The 21,645-nt window shown below is 38.9% G+C and overlaps 4 protein-coding genes across 4 annotated transcripts in view; 2 read left to right on the top strand and 2 right to left on the bottom strand.

Annotated features, from left to right (window-relative positions):
• klf8 (Kruppel like factor 8) overlaps positions 1-4,668 on the bottom strand; it is a 76,115-nt gene extending 71,447 nt beyond the window's left edge. The window contains exon 1 of the mRNA XM_062433204.1: positions 4,184-4,668. Coding sequence (XP_062289188.1) covers positions 4,184-4,210 — 27 coding nt within the window. The 5' untranslated portion in view covers positions 4,211-4,668. The remainder of the gene's footprint in view (positions 1-4,183) is intronic.
• A 737-nt stretch (positions 4,669-5,405) lies between these two features.
• rbm41 (RNA binding motif protein 41) lies at positions 5,406-11,272 on the top strand. Its single transcript, XM_062432470.1, has 6 exons — positions 5,406-5,419; positions 6,818-6,934; positions 7,908-8,109; positions 8,544-8,748; positions 9,560-10,059; positions 10,826-11,272. Exons 1-6 carry the CDS (start codon positions 5,412-5,414, stop codon positions 11,051-11,053), a joined length of 1,260 nt encoding a protein of 419 aa, XP_062288454.1. The 5' UTR covers positions 5,406-5,411; the 3' UTR covers positions 11,054-11,272.
• A 4,062-nt stretch (positions 11,273-15,334) lies between these two features.
• On the bottom strand, positions 15,335-20,323 carry cldn2 (claudin 2). The gene is made up of 2 exons (XM_062432471.1): positions 19,718-20,323; positions 15,335-18,105 (listed from the first exon to the last, which is right to left on the bottom strand). Exon 2 carries the CDS (start codon positions 18,056-18,058, stop codon positions 17,237-17,239), a length of 822 nt encoding a protein of 273 aa, XP_062288455.1. The 5' UTR covers positions 18,059-18,105; positions 19,718-20,323; the 3' UTR covers positions 15,335-17,236.
• Positions 20,324-20,506: 183 nt separating this feature from the next.
• clip2 (CAP-GLY domain containing linker protein 2) overlaps positions 20,507-21,645 on the top strand; it is a 52,857-nt gene continuing 51,718 nt past the window's right edge. The window contains exon 1 of the mRNA XM_062432472.1: positions 20,507-20,575. The gene's annotated coding sequence lies outside the window, so the exon portion shown is untranslated. The remainder of the gene's footprint in view (positions 20,576-21,645) is intronic.

Here is a 21,645-nt window from a genome sequence, read left to right as displayed (position 1 = left end):
TGAGCTGCAAAGGTCAGACCCACATATGATATTTTTGATATATTTTTTTAGGTATACCAAGACTGACACAGCTTTTTTTCAATCCATCTGCTTTGACTTTTGGTTTTCAATGTGTGCAAGCAGCAGTCAATTAAAAACTAAAAACAAATACAAACATGTACAATGATGTCAGTACTCTGCAAACACCTTTTTTTAATTTGAAACCGACTGAAAAGTTGTCGCTGCTCCAGTGCGATGCTGGCTTCAAATTTGTACAGATTTACTGTATCTGGCAAATAAACTGCTTGACACTCAGATGCTGTTGTTAATGTGTAATGCCTGGGTTACTGAAACGCTGCATAAATCATAAATGGCCCCCCCCCTTATTTACATAGCAGATTCATTGTGGCTAATTATAATTGTATTGGAGGAGTCATGACAACACCTCGCTAAGTTTATTGCAGTTTGAAAGCTACTTACTGTGATTACTACAGTTACAGTGGCAGGGTTGTGTGTTGTAGGCGTGAAAGCAGTCTTCTTCAGTCACAAGGCTACAGATGGATTTATGGGTTTCCACTTTCAGTTAAAAGCCCTTTATTGAGAAAAGCTATCACATGTTTGCCCTGGAGCCCAAAGTACTTTGATCGTTCATACTGATTTCACAAAAGAGATACTCAAAGGGGGGTACGGCTAAGTCGTTAGCTATGCTAATCCAACTTTGGCTGGGGGAAGTGCTATTTAGCAAAAGAGCACAGCTAACCATCCAAGTTCAAAAGCAGCAATGCTAGCCTGTGACGTTAGCTATCAAGATACTGTGTTTCCTCAAATAAAAGAGTTTAGCCATTTATAAGCCAGGTCTCCGATAATATCCGGGGGGCAAGTAAAGGCGGGCCCCAAGAACGGGCTGGAAAATAAAGGTTGTGACAAATGACTGTGTTTATTTTATAGGCTTGGGACGATATGCTACCCAAGATACCTTGGTGCCAGTTCGATTCAGAAACGATTCTCGATTGAACAAATTAAAAAAGGCACTATTATCAGTCTCATTTATATTTTTAAAAGTTGCTAAATTAATTAATTAATTGATTAATTTGTAAGCATCTTACAGTTCTTGCCTGTATGAAAATAACAAACTGATGGGGAGTCAGAGTGCTCAGATGTGTTGTTATTAACATCATGTCTCTGGAAAAGACATCCCTGTTCAACACGCTAAGTGGGTGCAGGGTTGTCGAGTGGAGACGGACAAAGCACTGAGTTATTTTCTTCACCTCAGAGTGGTTTACGTTGATTAATGCTGCAGTGTGTGTTGGTCAGGCGGTCTCGTTTGTTACTGCTGGAGTTCACAGCCCCACTCCACTAACGTTAGTATCTGAGTGACAGCTTACAAAGTTTACAAGTTCACTTCACATTCATCTCACAATGGTAATTATTTAGTCAAAACATGCTTGTAACCACTGCTGTTTTTGAAGATGAACTACAAAATAGCTGGCGTGTGCGTGCTGTAGACTGTCGGTGGCCCTCCTTTGAGTTAGAGGCAGAGACAACCTCATCTGAATACAGTGTAGAAACAGAGTAGTAAAAAAAGCATGCATGCTCCACTATTTAACCGCTGTTTAGTTTGGAACCAGTTTTGTCTGTCATCATGAAATTGGAGAATATTTGAACAGCATTCAATTTCATTAAGGTTTTCTATTATTATACTATCATATTATATTACCCTCGGTGACAGATGTGCTGCTCAGTTGGGAGGCAGTGGCTCTCGTGTGTAGAGTGTCAAATAGATGCCATGTATTTGACACATGTCACTCAGCACTATGTCACATTTTGTTGCTCTGATTGGTTGTAGGTCTATCCACTTGCATCCAGAGGCGTTTTGGTCTGTGTCTGTTAATAATGCCCTTTGGAAATCAAAAATGAACTGAGAGTTTCCAGACTGATTCGCATTTGGACACTTTGGACCATTTCTTTCTCTCCACCATGACCATGTTGGTACCACTACACTTCCCTCTAGCAGTCTTATCCCGTTAGGCTAACAATGACAGCAGTTATCTTCATTTTATAGTGTGCTGACCATCTCACAATTACATTTGTACAAGCTCAAACATCCAACTGTAGGAACACAAAGAAAAACATATGTTTTAGTGGAGGGGGATTTTAACATAGTTTGTTCAAATGAAACGATAAACAGAGGAGGAAGCGAGGAACACTTGGATCTGTATTCTTAAATTACCCCAAAAATTTAAGGCACATTGCTTTGTTGATTTACAAAAGTTAAATTACCTTTATTTTCATTATTGAGAATAAAATGAACATGTATTAACAGCACATCGATCTTTTCAGGATCCAAGTGCGCTAGATGCCACTAAATCTTACACACTCGTCCTTTAAATCACACACTTTAGAATTTGTGCAGCAACATTTTTTTTAATGGGTTGGAATATAATAGGGCAGCTATTATTAAACTTTGATAACTAGTCCAAGTATATTATGTCCTAACTAAATTAATGTATTGTGTCCACACAGCTAAAACAGCAGGTATGGAAGGGCCAGAAGGGCTACGATTGGCTTTCAGGCTGTGCACAGATTGGCTAGACAAATGTCTCGCCATCTTTGTACAGCATCTTCTACCGCTTAATAAAGCTGCGTTGAAACATCATGTGAAAAAAAAACACATCCCCCTTCTTTTGAATGGGATACCTCCATCAAAGAAGCACTGCTGACACAATGTGACATCATCCGGGAAGGCCAATCAAATACATGCAACCCCACACGTATGCTGTATTTCTATATTTACCTCACAGGCACTGAAATGAAAAATAAAATGGTTGATGCTATGATTACTTTCCCAGAGTTGTAAAATCCCTTCCTGAGTATTTTTCCCTGCAAAATTTGCAGTTTAAGATTCAGAAATACAGTAAAATATAGTTTAAATTAAATTGCAAACCATTTTGCCAACTGACAAGCCATCAAACACATGAATCTGATACTCAAACAGGACTTCTTCAAACATATTTCCTTCTCTCACTGTTATCTGAAGCAGCTTCTATTTTTTTAATTAACGCAGGACTGTTTTCAGTCTGAATGCCCACTAATACACCATCACCTGCAACTGCTTGACAATTTCATTCAGCTGGCTCCAAGCCACTAATGTCCGTTTACTTCAGTAGAGTGAAGACTATGTCAGACTAGTCCTCACTTAAACAAAATGGAAAGAAGAAAGAGGATTTGAAACCACCAGTGCTGGGAAATTAAAGTAGCAAATAATAAATAAAAACTAAAAATGAACAAACCAAGAGTGATGTTGCAGTTTGTGGGTCTGGCAGTGTGGAACCGGTTGAATCAATCAAACAAATAATCCATGTTCAGACACAAAATGCATCAGCTGTCTCGGGTCAAAGTTCACTTCTTTATCGAGGAACTTGGGAGTTGCGTCTGCACAAAACTGTGACTTGACTCCATCACCCCCCATGCAAACCATCAAATAAACAGATCTGGAGCTGCAGTGAGGTTTCCTACTGGTGATTGCTCTCTGCGCTGTATTCCATAGCAGTCTGGCCAAATGCCAGATTTTATTTACTTCTGAGTGTAGGCTACTGCCAGTTTCACTGACACATAAACTTACTATGTGCAAGCAAGACTCATTTAAAGACACAAGCAGAGCAGGGCACAAACATAGTCTAGCTGGAGGCAGTGCACCTGGCTGCTTCCCAGGGTTGTGTGTTTTTAAAAAAAAGGGGGCTGCTGGCCCTTTAAAAGCTAAGATGGTGTCCTACAAGCTGCAGTTTCTGCCTTCCGTTTCCTTTCTGCCTCTCAGAGATCACAGAGCATTTCAAATTGAACCTGAACTAACCTCGCACACACACACAGAGAGAGAGAGATGCAAGAGACAGAGAGGAGATAGAGAGGTTTTCCGAATTAACTGTGGAAATGACAGTGCTCTCAGCCTGATGCTCTTGCAATGCAGTGAGGTCGCTGTTACAAAACTCTTCCACTAATTGCAAAATAAACTGCCTGCCTGCAAGGATACACTTGTAATTGGCTGTTAGAGCTAAATATACTCACTGACATTCATATATTGGCACATGTTGAGCTGACAATGTCAACTACTGTTTGTGTACAGAGCAGATCATCCGCACAGGTAGACGTTTCTCTCTCTTTTTCTTTTTTTTCATTGACCAGGGCAAAGTCAATAATGTGCACTTACTGTCTTGTTAGGGGTCTCCGTGTGCATCTCGGTTGCCGGAGCGGTGCAGCGGCGGAGGGGTGGAGCAGCAAGAGCAGGAGGGGGTCGGTCGGGGCTTTGGGTGTAGCTCTATCTGGATAAGAACTGTAAGGGAGAGAGGAAGGGTTTTTGGGGGGGCTATTTTTCCACCTTCACAGTAAATTTTCGGGATATAGGAACACGATCCCTGCCTCTTCTAGTGTTTCTTTTTCAGTTCATGTCCGCAGCGTCGAAGGCTCCCTTTGCTCCCCCCAAAAAACAGCCAGTCTCTGTATGTGTGTCTCTCCCTCTCTCTCTCTGTCGGCGTGTTGTTGCCGTGTATTCAAGGGCTGGGCTCTCTCTCTCTGCCTTTTCCTCCTCCGCCTCTCCCTGCTTGTGACCCCACCCTGCGTCCCCACCCCTCATCTCTCTGTCAGTCAGTAGCTGCGCAGCCCTGCAGAGGAGCCAAGCGTAGCGGAGCTCAGCTGCCGGCGACCTGACACCGGCTGCAGGCAGGCGGACACATATGCATGGGAATTTTTTTGATTGCATGCAACCACTACTGCTCTCATTGCATCTTTGTATATCCATACCTAATGCAATGCTGCTGCAGCGGGCTGCTCATTGCTCAGAGATGGTGAAGAGAGACACCCATGTCACCTTACTGACGTCAGCCAGCAGGCTAATTGAGGACACTTCAGCTGGGTGGGGAGGGTGTAGGAGCGGTTTAGAGTATATATTCAGTAAGGCTTTGCAGCATTAGGTCTGATAAATATGACACCGTGTTCAGCTTAGAAGATGAAAGGAAAGCATGCCAACTCATGATTGACATGGAGTTATAACCACACCCTTTCCAATGAAGTGGGGTGCGGCATATGTGAGGTTTGAGTGTTTTTTTTCTGTGCACGATAATAAACAACAGAAAAAAACAAGCATGCAGTATGTGACTGATGTGTGTTTCAATAGAGAGAAAATATAAAACTAAATAGCTGTAAAATAAATAAATAAAAGATACAAATCTAATTACCATATACTAAACCTTAAAATTATATAATTTCTGCGCCAAATTCAATGAATGTGCTAAATTTTTAGTCTAAATGCACCAAGTCGAATCTGAGACATTAATAATTATCCATTGTAACCAGTGTAAACATAGATTATGGCTCCTTTTGGAGTTGTACTACATTTCCCATGATTCAACGTACCGGAAGTGGTGGCTCAAACCGGAAGCATGCGAAGGTAAATACAAACTTTCACTTGTCCAGTAAATTTAGGAGGAATTGAGACATTTGAATCAAACAGATTTGTTGAAACATATGGTTTGATTTGAGTGTTACCACAAAATACAGATTTAAACCCGTTACGTCCTCCTTACGTCGATCACTCGGCCTACTTCGGTCACTGCTGTTGTCATGGAGATTGAAGCTAACTTAGCATTAGCTACTCTACAGCAGCTTTCATTCATGATTTCATCTTTAAATCGTTTTTTAAATATACTGTAGACTCACATTGGGCTCCTCTCCGTGTTAGGTTTGCTCATGGAAGTGTCCGAAGATCACATTGAAATAAACGTCTTTCACAAAACTCACTTTTAGTTGGTGTTTAATATAACTTACTGCACCTCATCTCAGTGTTGTGATGTCTGTCAGAGTCAGAGTCACCAGCTGTTAGTTAGATGTATTTCCACTCCCAAGCTACGTTTCTTTGTTCACCTCAGTAGTAGCTTTACTGTCATTATATTGAGGGTCAGACAACAGTATAACGAAATTTAGATAGCACTCCCTGATGCATAAAAACAAGACAATTAAAAACAATTTAAGACATAAATAAAATAGTAATAATTTATAAGGGGAATTAAAGTGCAATGTGCAATATAAATAGGTGCAAACACAGCAAACAGCAACAATGCTTGTTGTAAGATATCGAAATGTATTTTGTGAAAACAATTTCTCTTAATTTAGGACTGCAACTAACAATTATTTTCATTATCAATTAATTGTTCAACTAATCAATTAGTTATGTGTCAGAAAGTAATGGAAAAATGTCGATCACAGTTTCCAATATCTTTTGTCCACATCCCAAAGATATTCAGCTTGCTGTCATAGAGGACTAAAGAAACCAAACTGGAATCAGTCTTATTTATTTTCTTGAAAATGACACATAACAATTAATTGATTATCAAAGTATTTAATGTATTATTTGTCAAGTCATCGGCTAATTGTTGCAGCTTTAATTGAAATAAAAGATGGGAATATCTATGTTTATGAATGAACTGAATAGCTGATTAAAGTACTTAATCTGATGCAAAAAATATATAATAATATTATTAAATATATTATAATATTGTCCAACCACAGGCAAAAAAAATGTGTAAATTCCTTTATAAGAGGTTATACTACTACATAAATTCTTTGTATCATGTAATACTGTATATTTTGTTTGTGTAGAAAACTGTATCAACAACTCCTGTTAACTGTTTAATTGTGGTAAGCCAGTTTTTAAAAGTGCTCTCTGAATGTTAAAATACTGTAATACTCACCTCAATGTATCGCTGTGTTTTTGATGCCGGTAATGCGCTGCTCCTACTGTTGTATCAGCGTCATTTAAACTGAGGTCTCTCTGTGTTTTATTGCTCAGAGTGAGCCGGCAGTCCTGTGAAGATGGTCCGCTGCTGGAGGAGCAGGAGACGGAGGGCCAGCGGCAGCTACACAGCCTCCTGCTGCAGCAGCTCCACACTGACGTCGACATCGACCGGTCAGAAATAGTTTTTTGTTACCATAAAAATATAACATGGTACTTCAGAAAGTTAAATTAAAATCCCTTCTCAGACATTCTTTGGATCAACTGGATCAATTATACAGCAGTAATTTACAGTCCAGCACACTTTTCTTGTTCATTGGCCATGTTCAGCAATATACCACTTTATGATTTCCTGCAGTACAGAAGCACCTGTGTTGCAATACAGTCCGCAAAAAATCCCCCACCACAAACAAGCAAAACATCCTGTAGTGAACTTTGCAGGTCCCAAGTTAAACCCTGTCAGTGGATGACAGTTCTTGAAGGTAGCATAAATTATGAGCGCTAAAAGACATTATATGACTTGACAACTAGTTAAAAATACATAGATTAAAGCCATTTTAGCTTCATATCATCAACAGTACTACAGAAAACTGACATGATAGATTAAATTAAAGCATTTGTCTTTGAATTTAGCTGTTTAGGTTATAATATATGGGGACAGCACAACATTACAGATAGATAATTTGTGCAGGGTAGTTATATTCAAAAATATTATTTGTCCAAAGTGTCATTTTAATTTCAAACTATAGCTAATTTCTCACTGGATAAATTCACCGTCACACAACAATAGTAAATTAACAACAAGTAGTGCTAATAAAATAGATCCTGCCAGTGTGAGAAAGCAGTGTCTGTAGTTTCATTACCACCTGAGCTTTGGGTGCTATCTAAGACAAAAAAAGTCCCACAGTCCTTGTTCTGTGAGGTGTTTGGATCCATAAAATGTTATGTTACGTTGAGTTATGTCACCACGTTCCACAGAGCAGCCTGGAGGATTTTTTACACAGAACCCTCAGGGCTACAATTCTTAGTCTTATCTTATTAGATCAGTAAATTCGGATTGTTAAACATCAGACACAAAATTGTCAGGTTAAAACCCAGAAAGTGTTCTTTTTTAAAATTTCATTTTGGGATAAATCCTGTCTTACAGATGTGTAGCTAAGAGGCAGTGCTTCGCCCCGTCGGCGCTCTATCGTCCGTTCGGGCAGCAGGCGGCCGGAGTGAAAACCCTGTCCCAGTTCCAGGCCCTGCAGGATGGGGAGCAGGAGCTGGCCAACCTGCGGGAGCTGGGCCTCACCGACACTGAGATCCAGCTGTGGCAGAGCAGAGACGCACCAGATGTAGCAGAGCAGGTAAAAACAGCTGGAGACTGAGAGGTGGCTAAGAACAGGAGAACCTGGAGTCTTTAATCCATCCTCTGTTGGCAAAATGTGCAGTTTGTACATATAAATATAATCTAACAAATTCCTCTTTTTATGTTTAAAATACTCATCAAACTAAGATCGATGACTGATTTTCATGCACACTATTTAAACCACAGTTGAATAAAACATCCAATTCCATACCTGTTTATGTAAGCAAGACTAACAGGCAAATTTACTTCATAATACTTTATTCAAAATAAATAATGCAGATATATCCTTTCAGTAGGGGCCAGATTCCGTCACATATGCATGTTGACTTTTAGCTGTCTGAGGAGACAATGATATACTTATTATATGAACTACTACAGTATATAAACCTTGTCCAACAACCTAATCTGACCCCTTTCTCTGTGCCCACGCAGTCCCACGGGGTGTGTGTAGCTCCTGCGGTGAAGCAGCAGCGTCTCCAGGTGATCAGAGACAAGATTGAAGCCAGGGCGGAGCTCCTGTCCCGCCCACAGCGCTTCGCCGCCAGTCGCGCACTGTCAAGACGTGAGATGGAGATCGAACAAGCGTTGTTCCAGGGAACCGATCGCCTGGGTTTCCTCACTGCACTTTACCATCGAGGTACATAGTGCAAGAGAGTAAAGAGGAATTCCAGTCCTGTACCGACCAATCTGAGTGACATGCTGAACATTTATTTCTATAATGTCAAAACAGAGAGTTGAAATTATAAAAGACAACAAATAGAAAGAAACTTTTTTAAGTGAGACTGGTTAAAGCCAAGAGTCATGCAAAACAATTCGCCTCCAATCATACTTTTTTATCTGTAAAGCAGCTGAGCTACATACCTTGTATGGAAAGTGCTCTATAAATAAAGTTTGTTATTATTATTGTTATAAAAGCAGCACATTTCAGGCACAAACCTGTACAGTAAATGCTTTTCTTACCCAGAACAGTTTGAAATGCCAACAGCAAAATAGACTTCAGCTGCAGAGTTTCTAGAAAGGTGAAGTTGGGTGATGTTATCTAAATTCCAGTCCATGAATTACAGCCTTCATACCAATTCAGTTCAATTGTGGAAGTCTTAGACATTTAGTTTCTTCGTGCTGCCAGTGAGGAGTTTAACTTTTGACCGACCAAATATTTCTGATGATGAAATTGACCCAATTTTCCAAAACATAAGTTATATAATGTTTCATATCGGCATTAACAAAAGAAGAAAGAGAAGAGAAGAGAAACAAGAGAAACCAATTAGAAATAGTTGAATCAAGGGAATAATCGATCCATTAGGTGATGACAGACATAAATAAATCAATAGAATAACAGGAGAGTAGATAAAATAGTTTGAAAAAACAAAAGGTAGTCAGTGAGAAGTCCCTTGAAGTTCCTGTCAAAGGACCTCACCTGTGTTGTTGTGCTTTATTTTTCATTACAGATGAAGATCACCAGGAGAGCCAGCAGGGGGCCTCATCCTCTGATCCAATGAGCTCTCTGTACAGGGACATTCTCTGTGAGAGGAAACCACAAGTGTCACTACAGGAACCTGAGAGAAACCCTGCTGGAGCATCACACCTTTCTATATCTGAAACTGCTTCTGACCAAAACTCACAGAAAGATAACAACCAAGAAGCATCTGAGTATCAGTCAGAGCTGCAGGGTGAAAAAAGTAGCTCATCAAGTCAGCTAGAGTCAGAAACCTCAGAGCAGCAAGATGAACCAGGGAAACCACAACTGGCTGTTCCAGTAAAGATACATATAAGCCAGCCGATTGGCAGTCTGTGCGGGGCGGTGAAGGTGGGGTCAGGAGTACCTCTGACTGTCAGAGGGGAGATTGAGACTGTTTCAGATGAAGAAATCCTTAAGAACCGTGAATCTGAGGAAGGAATCCGGAGCATCCAGAGGTTCCGAAACTACCAGCCGGGAAAACCATCCAAGGTATCGACAGCAGCATCTACTAGCCATGAAATCAATGATTTGATGTATACAACATGACCCTGATAGGGTTGTTTTAGGCTAGCTACAATGCTAATGGTTTCCAAACACATAAAAAACAAAATCACCACTGTAGAAATTATAGCTAACAGTCAAAATTGGTCCAGAGATTCAAAAATTGCTTAAATGTATACCGAAAAAAATAGTTTATAAATGTTGTCAGCTGTTCTCCGCCAAATAGGAACAAAATCAGGCTTCACATCATCTGAATGTCTGCAAATTCAATATGTAGTGTATTTATTCAACATCAGTTGAACTCCAAGTAAACTCTTGAAATACGACGTCCAATTTTCTATGACTGGTGCTGCATACACTGTATATAATCACCACATGCAGCATTTAGTCAGACCAACAATTAAAATACATAAACTTTATCCACAGGAATGACATTAGAGACACTCAGTGGTTTAAGATATGTAGGTTGTAAACCTCTGACTCATAAATTGGACTTGTAGTCGTTAAAAGAACAGTAAGATGATTGTTGTACACTATAATTGTGATTTTATGGTCTTATTTTCTTGCGGGACATCTAAAGAGCTGCAGCTGTAAACTGGTTAACATTAGAAACACATTAAACACAAAGTCACAATGGTACAACATGTGAGCATTATAACTTTAATGTTTGATTGTCTCCAGACACCACACTACGGACTTAACCAAGTATTTCAAGTGATTTATGTACGTTTTGTATTTGTGTGTCTCACTTTAGGTTTTGTGTGTGAGAAACCTGAGTGCAAAGGCATCAGTGGCCCAGCTGGTGGCGCTGTTCTCCAGGTTTGAGCAGGAAAACAGGCCTGCTGTTATTTATCGCCTGCTCACTGGAAGGATGAGAGGTCAGGCTTTCATCACTCTGCCAGGTGAGAGCGGTGCTTTCTGCTACCTCTTTGATCAAGGAGTGTTTTTCCGGCATTTTTGTCAGTCACAGGGTTCATTTTAAACAGCTAACATTTTCATTGTCAACATTTCACATCTCATGTCACATGTTATTATGTGTGCTTGTTCTCTTTTGGCAGATGCTGAAACGGCACAGAAAGCCTTGCAGTTGGTCCATGGATACCGGTTGCTAGGGAAACCTTTGGTGGTTGAGTTTGGCCGTGAGTGTCAGGAAGAAGAGAAACAGAAGGAGGAAGTGCAGGAGGAGAAAAATAGAAAAAAAACACAAAGGGGGTTTATTCCAGACAACAATACACATGCCCCAAAATTGTAAATAACAGGCTCAGATAAATGTTATTACATATTATTTATTTTCTTGCTGTGGTCATCTAATAAATGTCTCTTTTGTATGAAACTACAGTTTGTTGTGAGGTTTGTGCAGTTGTAATAACCTGTTTTACATGATACGCATTTTATTTGTTATCTTGATGACAAAATAAGAGCAGGTTAAAGAATGCATTTAATTAAAACAAATTATAATAAAAACAATAACAAACAAGAGAGGATAAACAAAAACTAATGCACTTTTTTCCATACATGTTATTTCTACCTATTAAACAAGTTCAGGCCTACATTGTTTGATGTCATTAAATGTTCCCTCCTAACTTAAAGGTAATTGGCTCCCTGGTTTGAAAATAGCCCACTATTTATTTCCACTTTTGAATAAAGGACAGAATAATTTAGGTATTATATTTGTGAATATATGTCAATATTAAACTGAGGATTCGTATGCATTTTACCAAGTAGTAGTTCTGTTTTTGTTTTTTGTTTTTTAATTAAATCCAATTTTCTTTTATTTATTCTCACATCTTCATAATTGGGGAAAACATAATATATGAGTAAAAGGCTTTTTGTTTGTATTCAAGTATTTAAGTTTTTCATTCTAAATCCGTCTGAAGAGGCCCATTAGACAAACACTGAACCTTCTGACCGTCCTATATTCAATGAATGAATGCATGTTGAAACTATACTATACTCATAGCATGTGGTGTCATAAATGAATGAGCTCAGGCTACAAAAGATATCCATGTGAGTCTTTTTTGGAACAAAAATATCAGCAAATATCATGGAGACACAATCTGCACCTTTTATTGGGGTTGATACACAATGATTTAAAATGGTTTGATATTCCACTGCTGGGTAACACAATGTGATTTGAAAAGCACTTCTGGATTGCTCCTCAGGTTTAAAATCAATGCTATTCTTCATTTTTGACACTAGATGGAGCCATTTAGTCATTAAAGCTGTGTGCACAAAGAAAACGATCCAAGCTGCAACTGAAGTGGAATACATTTTGTTGACAAAGACAAAACACATTTAATAACTATTGAATCATTTTGTTTTCTATCCTCACTCATGTCACTAATGTCCTGCAGTACTGATTTTGACTGCAAGCAAGAAACCTGAGCTCGTACTTCTGACAAAAAATGCAAAATTGAAGAACACATTCATTATAAAAACCTTTTTGTTTAAAGTTATAAAGAAACAATTTGCGTTTTTTTACAGCATCATTTGTTATTTAAGGTTGTGTCTAGATGGTACGGACTGTTCCTTCCTTGTATGCTTTGTACAAAATAATGATGTTTTATGACACTGTGGTAAAGGTCTGATTATGTTCAGGCACAAAAAACACCTGGTTAGAGAAAGATCAAGGTTTGTGTTAAAATAATCTTTTTTCAAATCTAGGGTTTCCATCCACACACAACCAGGTTTTATTGTAATTTAATTGAAATAACAATATAGACAACAGGACAAGTACTGTATGGATGAACGTCCGATATTTAGTTCGAACTAGACCTTTTCCTTGTACAGCATTTATGTAACATGTTGACAGTTTGAATACATATGTAATTGTTGGGTGAACAACTTTAATTCACTTCATGTACGATATTTATTTAACACCTTAACATTTTTTGTTTATAAAAGTACATTTGTGGATGCCATATCTTTGACTGTTTTAATGATCTCAGCCAACATGTACTATAATCATCTTTGGATTTAAGATTCTTGAGTCTATTTTACACCAGTTTGGCTAAATAAATCTCTCTTGCTTTGAACTTATGATTTAAATTAACAGACTTTTGTGTCTGTCTTCCACACTAGTCTACAATGTATGAATTCAGTTACTCTACAATGCTGTTTTTTCCCAAGTTGTATGTCAGAATGCAAACTAGTTTCTTATATAAAATCATTATTTTCTCAATTTCTCAATGCAGCTGTCCATTTCTTTAAATTTAAACATAAAGTTATACTGTTGATCAACTCATCAGTATAATTTGTTTGGTTGCAATTGGACTTTATTCCCTCCAACTGCATGTGGTTTGTGTTTGTTATCAATACGACACTGATGCTATTTCTTTATATCTACAATTATTTTGTCATGTTTAGATATGTAGAGTGGGGTTTTTTTATGTTTCTTTGATCATTCGGATCCAGGGCCATTTTAACGATGACAAATGCTTAAAACTTGTTGTCAACCTGATATGGGAACTGTGATTAATTCACTGCAAACTTAAAGTCTTGTTTCATTTGGTGTTTGTTTACTTTATTTTGTCCACTCCTCCAGATCTCCCTGGTGCACAAGGAAAGAGGAACAGACTGTATCTGTGGTGAAATGTGCTCAGAGCATCTACTGTATGTTTTTGAGATCATGTTTATTTTTCCCAGTGTGTGTGTGTGTGTGTGTGTGTGTGTGTGTGTGTGTGTGTGTGTGTGTGTGTGTGTGTGTGTGTGTGTGTGTGTGTGTGTGTGTGTGTGTGTGTGTGTGTGTGTGTGTGTGTGTGTGTGTGTGTGTTCCTAGTCCAGTTATCTCTGCTGCTCTCCTGGTCAAATGTATGTTGTTTGAACCAGTTCACTTTCTGACCTGATTCTTGTCTGGGCAGACCACCAGTGCAGTTTGTAATGTTTGATTTCCCAAACACGAGGACTATATTTGGGAAACCTCACATAGAGTGGTTACATCCAAGTCCCTCATTGCCTGCCTGACTCCTGCATTTAAGGAGTGTGATCTACTTACTAGTTTACTTTTCTCTGTGCTGAAAACTCACTTTCTGCCAAAATGCTCATGTTATCAGACTATTCTCAGGTCCTCTCAGATCCAGCAGTACCATGAGGTCCATTCAAATTAAAGTCGAATATGAACACAAACCAAGGAGGATTATAAAGTGTGGATATAAAACAGCTCTGTATAGTTCATTCAAGATTCTGGATTCCATTCATTGCTTCAGGTAAATGTCTAACTACAAATTAACATTTTTAAAAAACAAAAACAACAACAAATTGCTTTAAAGAGGATCAATATACATTTTCAGGCATGTCCCTGTGCTTGTACAGTGTCACTATTTTTGGTGGCATTGTTGTCACTTGGCTGCAGGGCCATTTCTGGATATTTTGGTGCCCAAGGCAAAGCATCCACAGCCACTACTGCTCTGTATCACACCATCAACATCATATTTTAGGTAGTATTTCACCAAACACTAGTCCCTCTTAAGATTTTTTAAAGATAACTTGTGCAGAGTGCTGGACGGTCTTTCATTCCTCCACATAAAACAGTCTATGTCATTTCTATACTAATGTGCAGGTCACTTCTAGCTGTTCTGACCATGTTCATGACCCACATTTATCTTCATTATAGAACTTACAGTGCACACTCAAGGCCTGCAATAGAGTTAGGTAAGCAGTTTAGATGTTAGATGTTTTACAGCTGAATGCCTCTGCAGTGAGATAATATAACATAGTTAGTTTCCTAAATATTTGCTGAAGTGTCATGTAATGTTTTCTGTAATATCCACAGGAGGATATCAGTGTGAATCTGTCTGGATGGGATTCAGACACTAAATAACTTCTGCATCAACAAAACACATTTTGTTTTCAGCCAACTTAGTATACATGCTGGGTGTGAGTTCAGCACTTAGTCATTACTTTCTGAATCACATTTTAAGGGCAACCTTTCTCAACTATCTCCAAACTGGCCTTGTGTTCCTGTGCATTTTGGTCTCACAATCCACCCGTTAGTCAAACTAAAACTGTTTATTGATTGACAGGAGCAGGAGCAATGTTTGTTTAAGTTTTGTTTGTGTTCATCTTCTATTTGCCTCCAGTTCAGGGCTGTGATCTTTTTCCCATTCCAGACTGTAAAAACACCCATCGAAACTGACCTGTAATACTGACTGTCCTTGAATGTCAACCACTGCTCCATAAAAGGGTCTTCATGTACCAGTAATTGTATATTAATACTTCAAATTTGGATTTGTAGGAAATTCAGGGCAAGTGTTTAACAAATGGCTTGTAAGAAAAGTTAGCATTTATTTCCAAATTTAAAAAACATTAACTAAAGACAATTCTGACACACAAAAGGTTGTTTTATCTACTGGAAAAACATCCCTGATAATCAACAGAGGTACGGTGAAAAACATCAGCAGTCATGAACAATCAAATGAGGGGGAATGAAACAAAAAGACCAGACCTTGTGTCACCTTGTATGATAAAGAAGTGATCCTTCTAAATCAAGTGAGAGCTGTTAATGTCGCATTGCAAGGAGGATTTTTCTTTCTTTTACAAGCAATGTATCCAATACTATGAAGCACATTTTCTACCAAGTCTCCTTATTGAACAGTTTTTGCAGGTGCAGATCAACAGACTGGTAGAAAAGTAAAGCTGGTCTTTAAACCTCCAACAATACATCCAGTATACTGTAAATATTGAGACCAAGGACCCCCAGCAAACATTTAACCACCAGCTGGCAAACACTTAACTGTACTTCAAACCAAATAAACATAATATTTTCACACTATGATAATAAGGAGCACTAATTATTAATGCAGAGCCAGCGTTAGAATATACTTTGAAGACAATTAACATTTTGATTTGGTTATACTTCATGTTGGCAGTGCAGTGGTGAATCAACTAACCATCAATAGATCAACTGTAATGTGTCAATAAGACGTCAGTTTCATTGTTAGAAATCATCTCTAGGATTCTGATAAGAAATGTGAGTGTTAGCTTTAGATTTCATGTTAAAAATGACGTGTCTATTTTATTTCATGTGACAGTTGATCAGTATCAGCATTGGTGAGTTCAGATAATGAAGAGCTACCCAAAATCTACTCATTGACAAAACTTTTCTCCAGTATATTAAATGCATATAGACAGTCCTACAATGTTATTAACAACCTGTCCATGAGCTCTTAAGCTTTCAAATTCACTATATTCAATTATTTTATCAATGTCTGCTTGGTTTATATTTTTCATAGAAATAAAATCAAAAGCAGAATTTTAAAATATGATAACTGGTGTGCCAGTGAGGCAGTTAACTTCTTCAGATGTATTACATTTTTCACTAACGTTGCTCACATACATTTTACATTCTCACCTCTGTACATAAACATCTTCTGGTTATCACAGACAGAATCAGCCATGCTTAAAGCCACAAAATTATAGTCAGCACAGTCAAAGGGTCTCATCTGCGTGTGTGCACATTTATGCCACTTTTCTACAAGGATAAGTTGCCATCAAAGTAATACAAATGTGTGACATCCAACACTCATGAAGGTACAAAGAGATAAATGTACAGTGACACAGTTTGGTGTTGTTAGGGGGATTGTCCTCCAGTGAAATGCCCCAGTTCCACTTTACTTCACGAACTTTTGAAAAAAGTTCAAACACGAGTAATTTCAGACAGTCCATGTGAGCCTTCACCTTTTGACTCGACTCTTGTTTGTATGTACATTAAAGTCCACTCCTCCACTCAAAAACGTGTTTAAGCTCCACTGCAAGGTTTGACACTAGAAGTCTATTGTCATATTCATGAATTTTTCTCTGTGTTCACTTTAAGTCTGAATTTAAGGCCTCAGTAAGACAAGAGTGATTTTGTGACATCACAACTAGTTCACAAACCAATCCCGATGAGACTGTGATATGGAAACTTGCAGCTTCCGGTGCACATACGCTGATGTGTAAATAGACTTTACAGTGAAGTAGGAGATATGCAGTGTCCTGCAGTTAAACTTTAGAAAATTTGCATTAAAATGGGAATTAAGATCTTATTTAAGGAACTTTTTAACACAAATTACGTGTGTCACATATTGTCAAGCACATTGGGGAAAAAAACAGCATATAAATACATGTAACTCAACTTAAGTTGTGAAGGAGCCATACAGTATATGAAGTGAATATGGAGTCAGTAACCTCAGACGTATCCTGTGATGTCATATCCTGCCGCAGTGGGCTTCTTGGCTCCCTGGACTCCATGCATACTTGTCTGCGAGCTGCCACTGGTATTGCGAACCAGCGTCTGCCCCCTGCTGGCTGTGTTGGTGCCTCCCACCTGCAGGGTGGGGTTGCGGTAGGTCTGTGAGGTGGTCCGTACTCTTGTGCCCAGCGTACCACTACCTACTGGGTATGGATACCCTCCACCGTGTCGTCTCCCACGGCCCCCATCCTGCTCCTCACAGCATGACACACATAGCATCCCCCCTCCCAGCATGGAGATGAGCGCAGAAGCCAGGCCAACATACAGGCACTCCCCCAGCTCAAACTTCATGCTGGCAGGTATGTTGGGTCGGTAGAAGGTTTGGACTACCTCATGTGTGGTCCACGCCACAGGTATGAGTGCCAGGAAGCCTGCACTGAAAAACAGACCCCCACCTGCACCTGCCACACGACCTTTTACTGCACCTGAGCCGTCCAGGCAGATAGTGCACTGCATCCCCAAGGTCGAAATGGCGATGGCGAGGATGGACAGCACCAAGGAGATGACCATGAGCGCACGAGACGCCTGCAGGTCAGAGGGCAGCGCCAGCATAGAGTTGTAGGTCTCACACTGGAAGGCCCCCGTGCTCTGATATACACACTCCATCCACAGGCCCCTCATGTTGGCCACGGCAGTAACGATGTTGGAGCCGATGTGGGCAGAAATCTGCCAGTATGGTAGCACTGTGGCAACCAGGGTACCCAGCATCCCCAGCAGGCCCAGGAAGAAGCCCATCAGCTCCAGAGCTGCTGATGCCATGGCGTCAGCTGTTATGAACTGTCAAACTGACCCAACAAGACCAGCTCCTGAGAAGGCACAAAGAATCATGTCTCTGATGGGTCGAGTTTCTGCGTTTACCAGTTGTAATTCTGACTACAATGCTGATATGACTGCTGTTTGAAAGTGGTAGGCTATAGAAACTCATAGCCTACCGCCATGTATGCCACTGCCATACTGGAGTTTCTGTATACCACTTTCTGACTTGCAAATAGCATTCACATCAACACCAATTTCATAATTACAGCTGGGAAACAAATAAAGTCTCCTCACCATGTCAGCCAAATCCTATCAATCAAAGTATTTCAATCCAAATTGGATTTATTGTGCCAGATTGTCAATGCACAACAATCTTAATCCTCACATGAACAACAGCAATGAGAGATGTTGGACACTTGGATAAATGTGAATGATGTGTACACAGCATAGTATATCACTCCAAATTAGTATTGTCATGTAAATCTTCAAACAATTTCAATTTCAAACCAAGACTTTTCAGTTATCTTTACCACCGTCACTGACTGTACAAACAGGCTCAATACCGAATAAAGAGAGGTATCAAGCAAAGGGCTGTGTTAGGTTTGTCAGTATGTACAATATATGTATCTTACAGTCTGATAAATTTGAGCTTCTTTCTAAATTTAAATTTTAGTTGCTTAGAAAACTGTCAGGACTGATAGCAGCTTTTTCTTTGTTAGCTTGCTAACTGTCAAGCAGGCCAAATATAGTAGAACAGCCTTTGATACCGCTATAACAAGCAACTGTGTATAACCTGATAGATCAGGTTGACCAGGTACGTTAACTGTATCTGAATATTGAACATTAACTCGTTTTCTGATCAGATGTGTTCACCAAAAGCTAGCTTGTTAGCTAGCTAGCTAGCTAACAAACTTGGATTAGCTAGGTTTATTTAGCTAAAATGTAGTGATATCTAGAAGTAAATTAGATCAATTCATAAATTATGAATTCATTTTATTTAAATAATACCATACAATCCTTTATACTGGTTTTTATGTTGCATTCACACAAATTCCAACATGGCAGCGCTCATTGTGAACCGTTTAGTCACACCAGGTAAGTTGGATAAGTAAGATAATTTTACCGGTTTAGTGATTCATTAACAAGTGAAACCACACACACAAACACACACAAACACAAAAGCACTATAGCTTATTTTTAATTATTTGAAACATAAATGCAGCAGTATGGGTTTTTTTATAGATGTCAGAAGAGGTGGATTTGCAGCCAATTTTGCCAATGCTATGTTGACACAAACTTCAGTATTTTTTCACCAAATGGGAGATATTGTAGCTGTAGGATATTCCCAACATGTCTGACTCGAAAATACAAGTGGAAGGCTGATGTGAAAGGTAATTACAGGTATAATATGACATATATCTGTGTCTGGGAAACTTACCAGCACTATTTGGCAAAGTCCACTCATTTATAAATATTGACTGAGGCAACATTAAGCTAAAATAACCCCAACAAACAATAATACTAGTACGTCCCAACCCTAACCCTAACCCTAACCCTCCAAATGTACCTCCTACACTCAAAATATCTTGTCACCTGAAAATACAGGTATATGGATCACACTCACACATACATGCATACACACAGCCCACTTTCAGACATTACCTGAGACTGCAGCAGGTTTTGGAGGATTAAGATGCTGGACTGATCGTGGATTTGATTTTGGTCGTTTGCTGCAGGAGATGAAGTTGCAGTTTGAAGCATGAGGATGAGGAGGTAGACGATGAAGAAACAGCAGAGCTTGCAGCCTGTATAGTTTGTATTCACCACTGATATTTCTTTTGAACGTGCTCCTGCTTCTCCAAAAGATTAGTTTTTTCTATTTTTCTTTTTGCTTGCTGTATTAGACTCTGACTGCTTCCTCAGACCTTGACATAGTCGCAGTTGTCATGCAGCTGCTGTTCTCTAATGGCACTTACTCTGCTGGCTGCATTGGACCAAAGCAGCCAAAAAAAACTTTTAGGAACAAGTACATCTGTTACTGTTTGAGAAGAAAAAGTCCTTTGAGTTCAATGTATCACCAAATACTTCCACTTTTAAAAAAAGAAAAAGATAAAACTGACACTTTTACATTGTCTTTCTGTCACCGTCTCTCGTCTCTGTCTTGATCAGATGCTCTGTTGTCTTTGTTTAAGTGTGCAATCTCTGTCCCTCATCCAGACCTTCAGCTCCTGTCATGTACACACACACACACTGACAATGACACTTTTGACAGTGACACACATACACACACACACACACACACACACACACACACACACACACACACACACACACACACACACACACACACACACACACACTCACATCCTCGTAGCCAGTCAGGTTAATCATTCTCTAATCTGTCATTTCTCCAAAATAGACCTTTGGTACACCATCGGCAGCAGCTTGGTCCAAAAGACAAAAAGTTCAGCAGAGTCAGAGGCGTGTTTGACAGTGAAAGGAGGCTTCATTATTCCCACTGTAAGAGAACAGATATTTCAGGATATTGGTTTTCAGTGGAGTGAAATCTGTTTCATTCAGTAAGAGATGTGATGGTCACATATTACGTTCATGAAAAGAGAAGGGCTCAAACTAGTTATCCTTTGATGTGTTGAGGGAAAAGTTCTCGATTCGGTGTGCAATAATCCTTGAAGAAAAGGCTTTTGAGCATTTTTGTATTTCTCATTCAAATCAGCAATGAAACAAACCGGCCTGAAGCAAGAAAATGGAGGAGGAATACTCACATGCTTTTATACAAATTTAATTTAGCTTTCTGTTTTTATTGTTCCTCTTTTATTTATGGGTTTACTCACTACTGTATGTGATGTGACTGTGAAGAAAGAGAGGAGACTGAAGATAAACAATACCTTCATGAAGGCCTTGTTTTAATTTTCATGCATTATTTCCTCCATCCTTTCCTGTTTGCTACGTTACATCTAATGCCTTTATTCACTTAGTTGAGTCATGACTTCATTGATCTGGATCCTTAATCATTTAATCATTCTACATTGTTCTTTTGTTTCATTTTCTGTTCAGTCCAACAACTTAACAACAATTTTCCCCCCCAACATTTTTAAGAACTTTGTTCAGACAAACTTGACAACTTGCTCCATTTTAAAAAAAAAATCAATCATGTTTTTCCTTCCTTGCTAACAAAATGAAATATTTTAAGCAAAAGCTGAACATTTGCACTATTCTAAAGTATTGATGTTAACAAAAACAGATGTTAAAAGTGGTAGGGTTCTGTAAACCAATATTTGTGATGGGTAAAAAAAAGTTTATTTACCTGAAAAAGATATCAAAATAAACATGACAGGATCAGCTATTATTAATTTAATTAAATTCAGGAATTTACAGGCCACATCTAGTCAACAGTGTGTGCTAACATGTTAGTGTTGAGCAAAGAAAAAAGAATGAATTAGAAACTTCTCTTTATGTTGTGTAACAAGAAAGTAAGTTGAATTAGTGAAGAAGTTTCAAAAACTATAGGCTGCTGTGCACCACTGGGATAATTATAGACTTTTATAGTGTTTAATTTTAATCAAAGAATA

This window comes from Scomber scombrus, chromosome 14 (assembly GCF_963691925.1).
Source record: "Scomber scombrus chromosome 14, fScoSco1.1, whole genome shotgun sequence".
Classification (NCBI taxonomy): Eukaryota; Metazoa; Chordata; class Actinopteri; order Scombriformes; family Scombridae; genus Scomber; species Scomber scombrus.
This window is presented reverse-complemented; position numbering and strand designations above follow the sequence as displayed.

Coding starts and splice junctions, on each gene's coding strand:
- rbm41 (XM_062432470.1), top strand. Junction 6,935..7,907: donor ACTGACGTCGACATCGACCG/GTCAGAAATAGT, acceptor CCTGTCTTACAG/ATGTGTAGCTAAGAGGCAGT. Junction 8,110..8,543: donor CACCAGATGTAGCAGAGCAG/GTAAAAACAGCT, acceptor GTGCCCACGCAG/TCCCACGGGGTGTGTGTAGC.
- cldn2 (XM_062432471.1), bottom strand. CDS start 18,058: ATGGCATCAGCAGCTCTGGAGCTGATGGGCTTCTTCCTGGGCCTGCTG.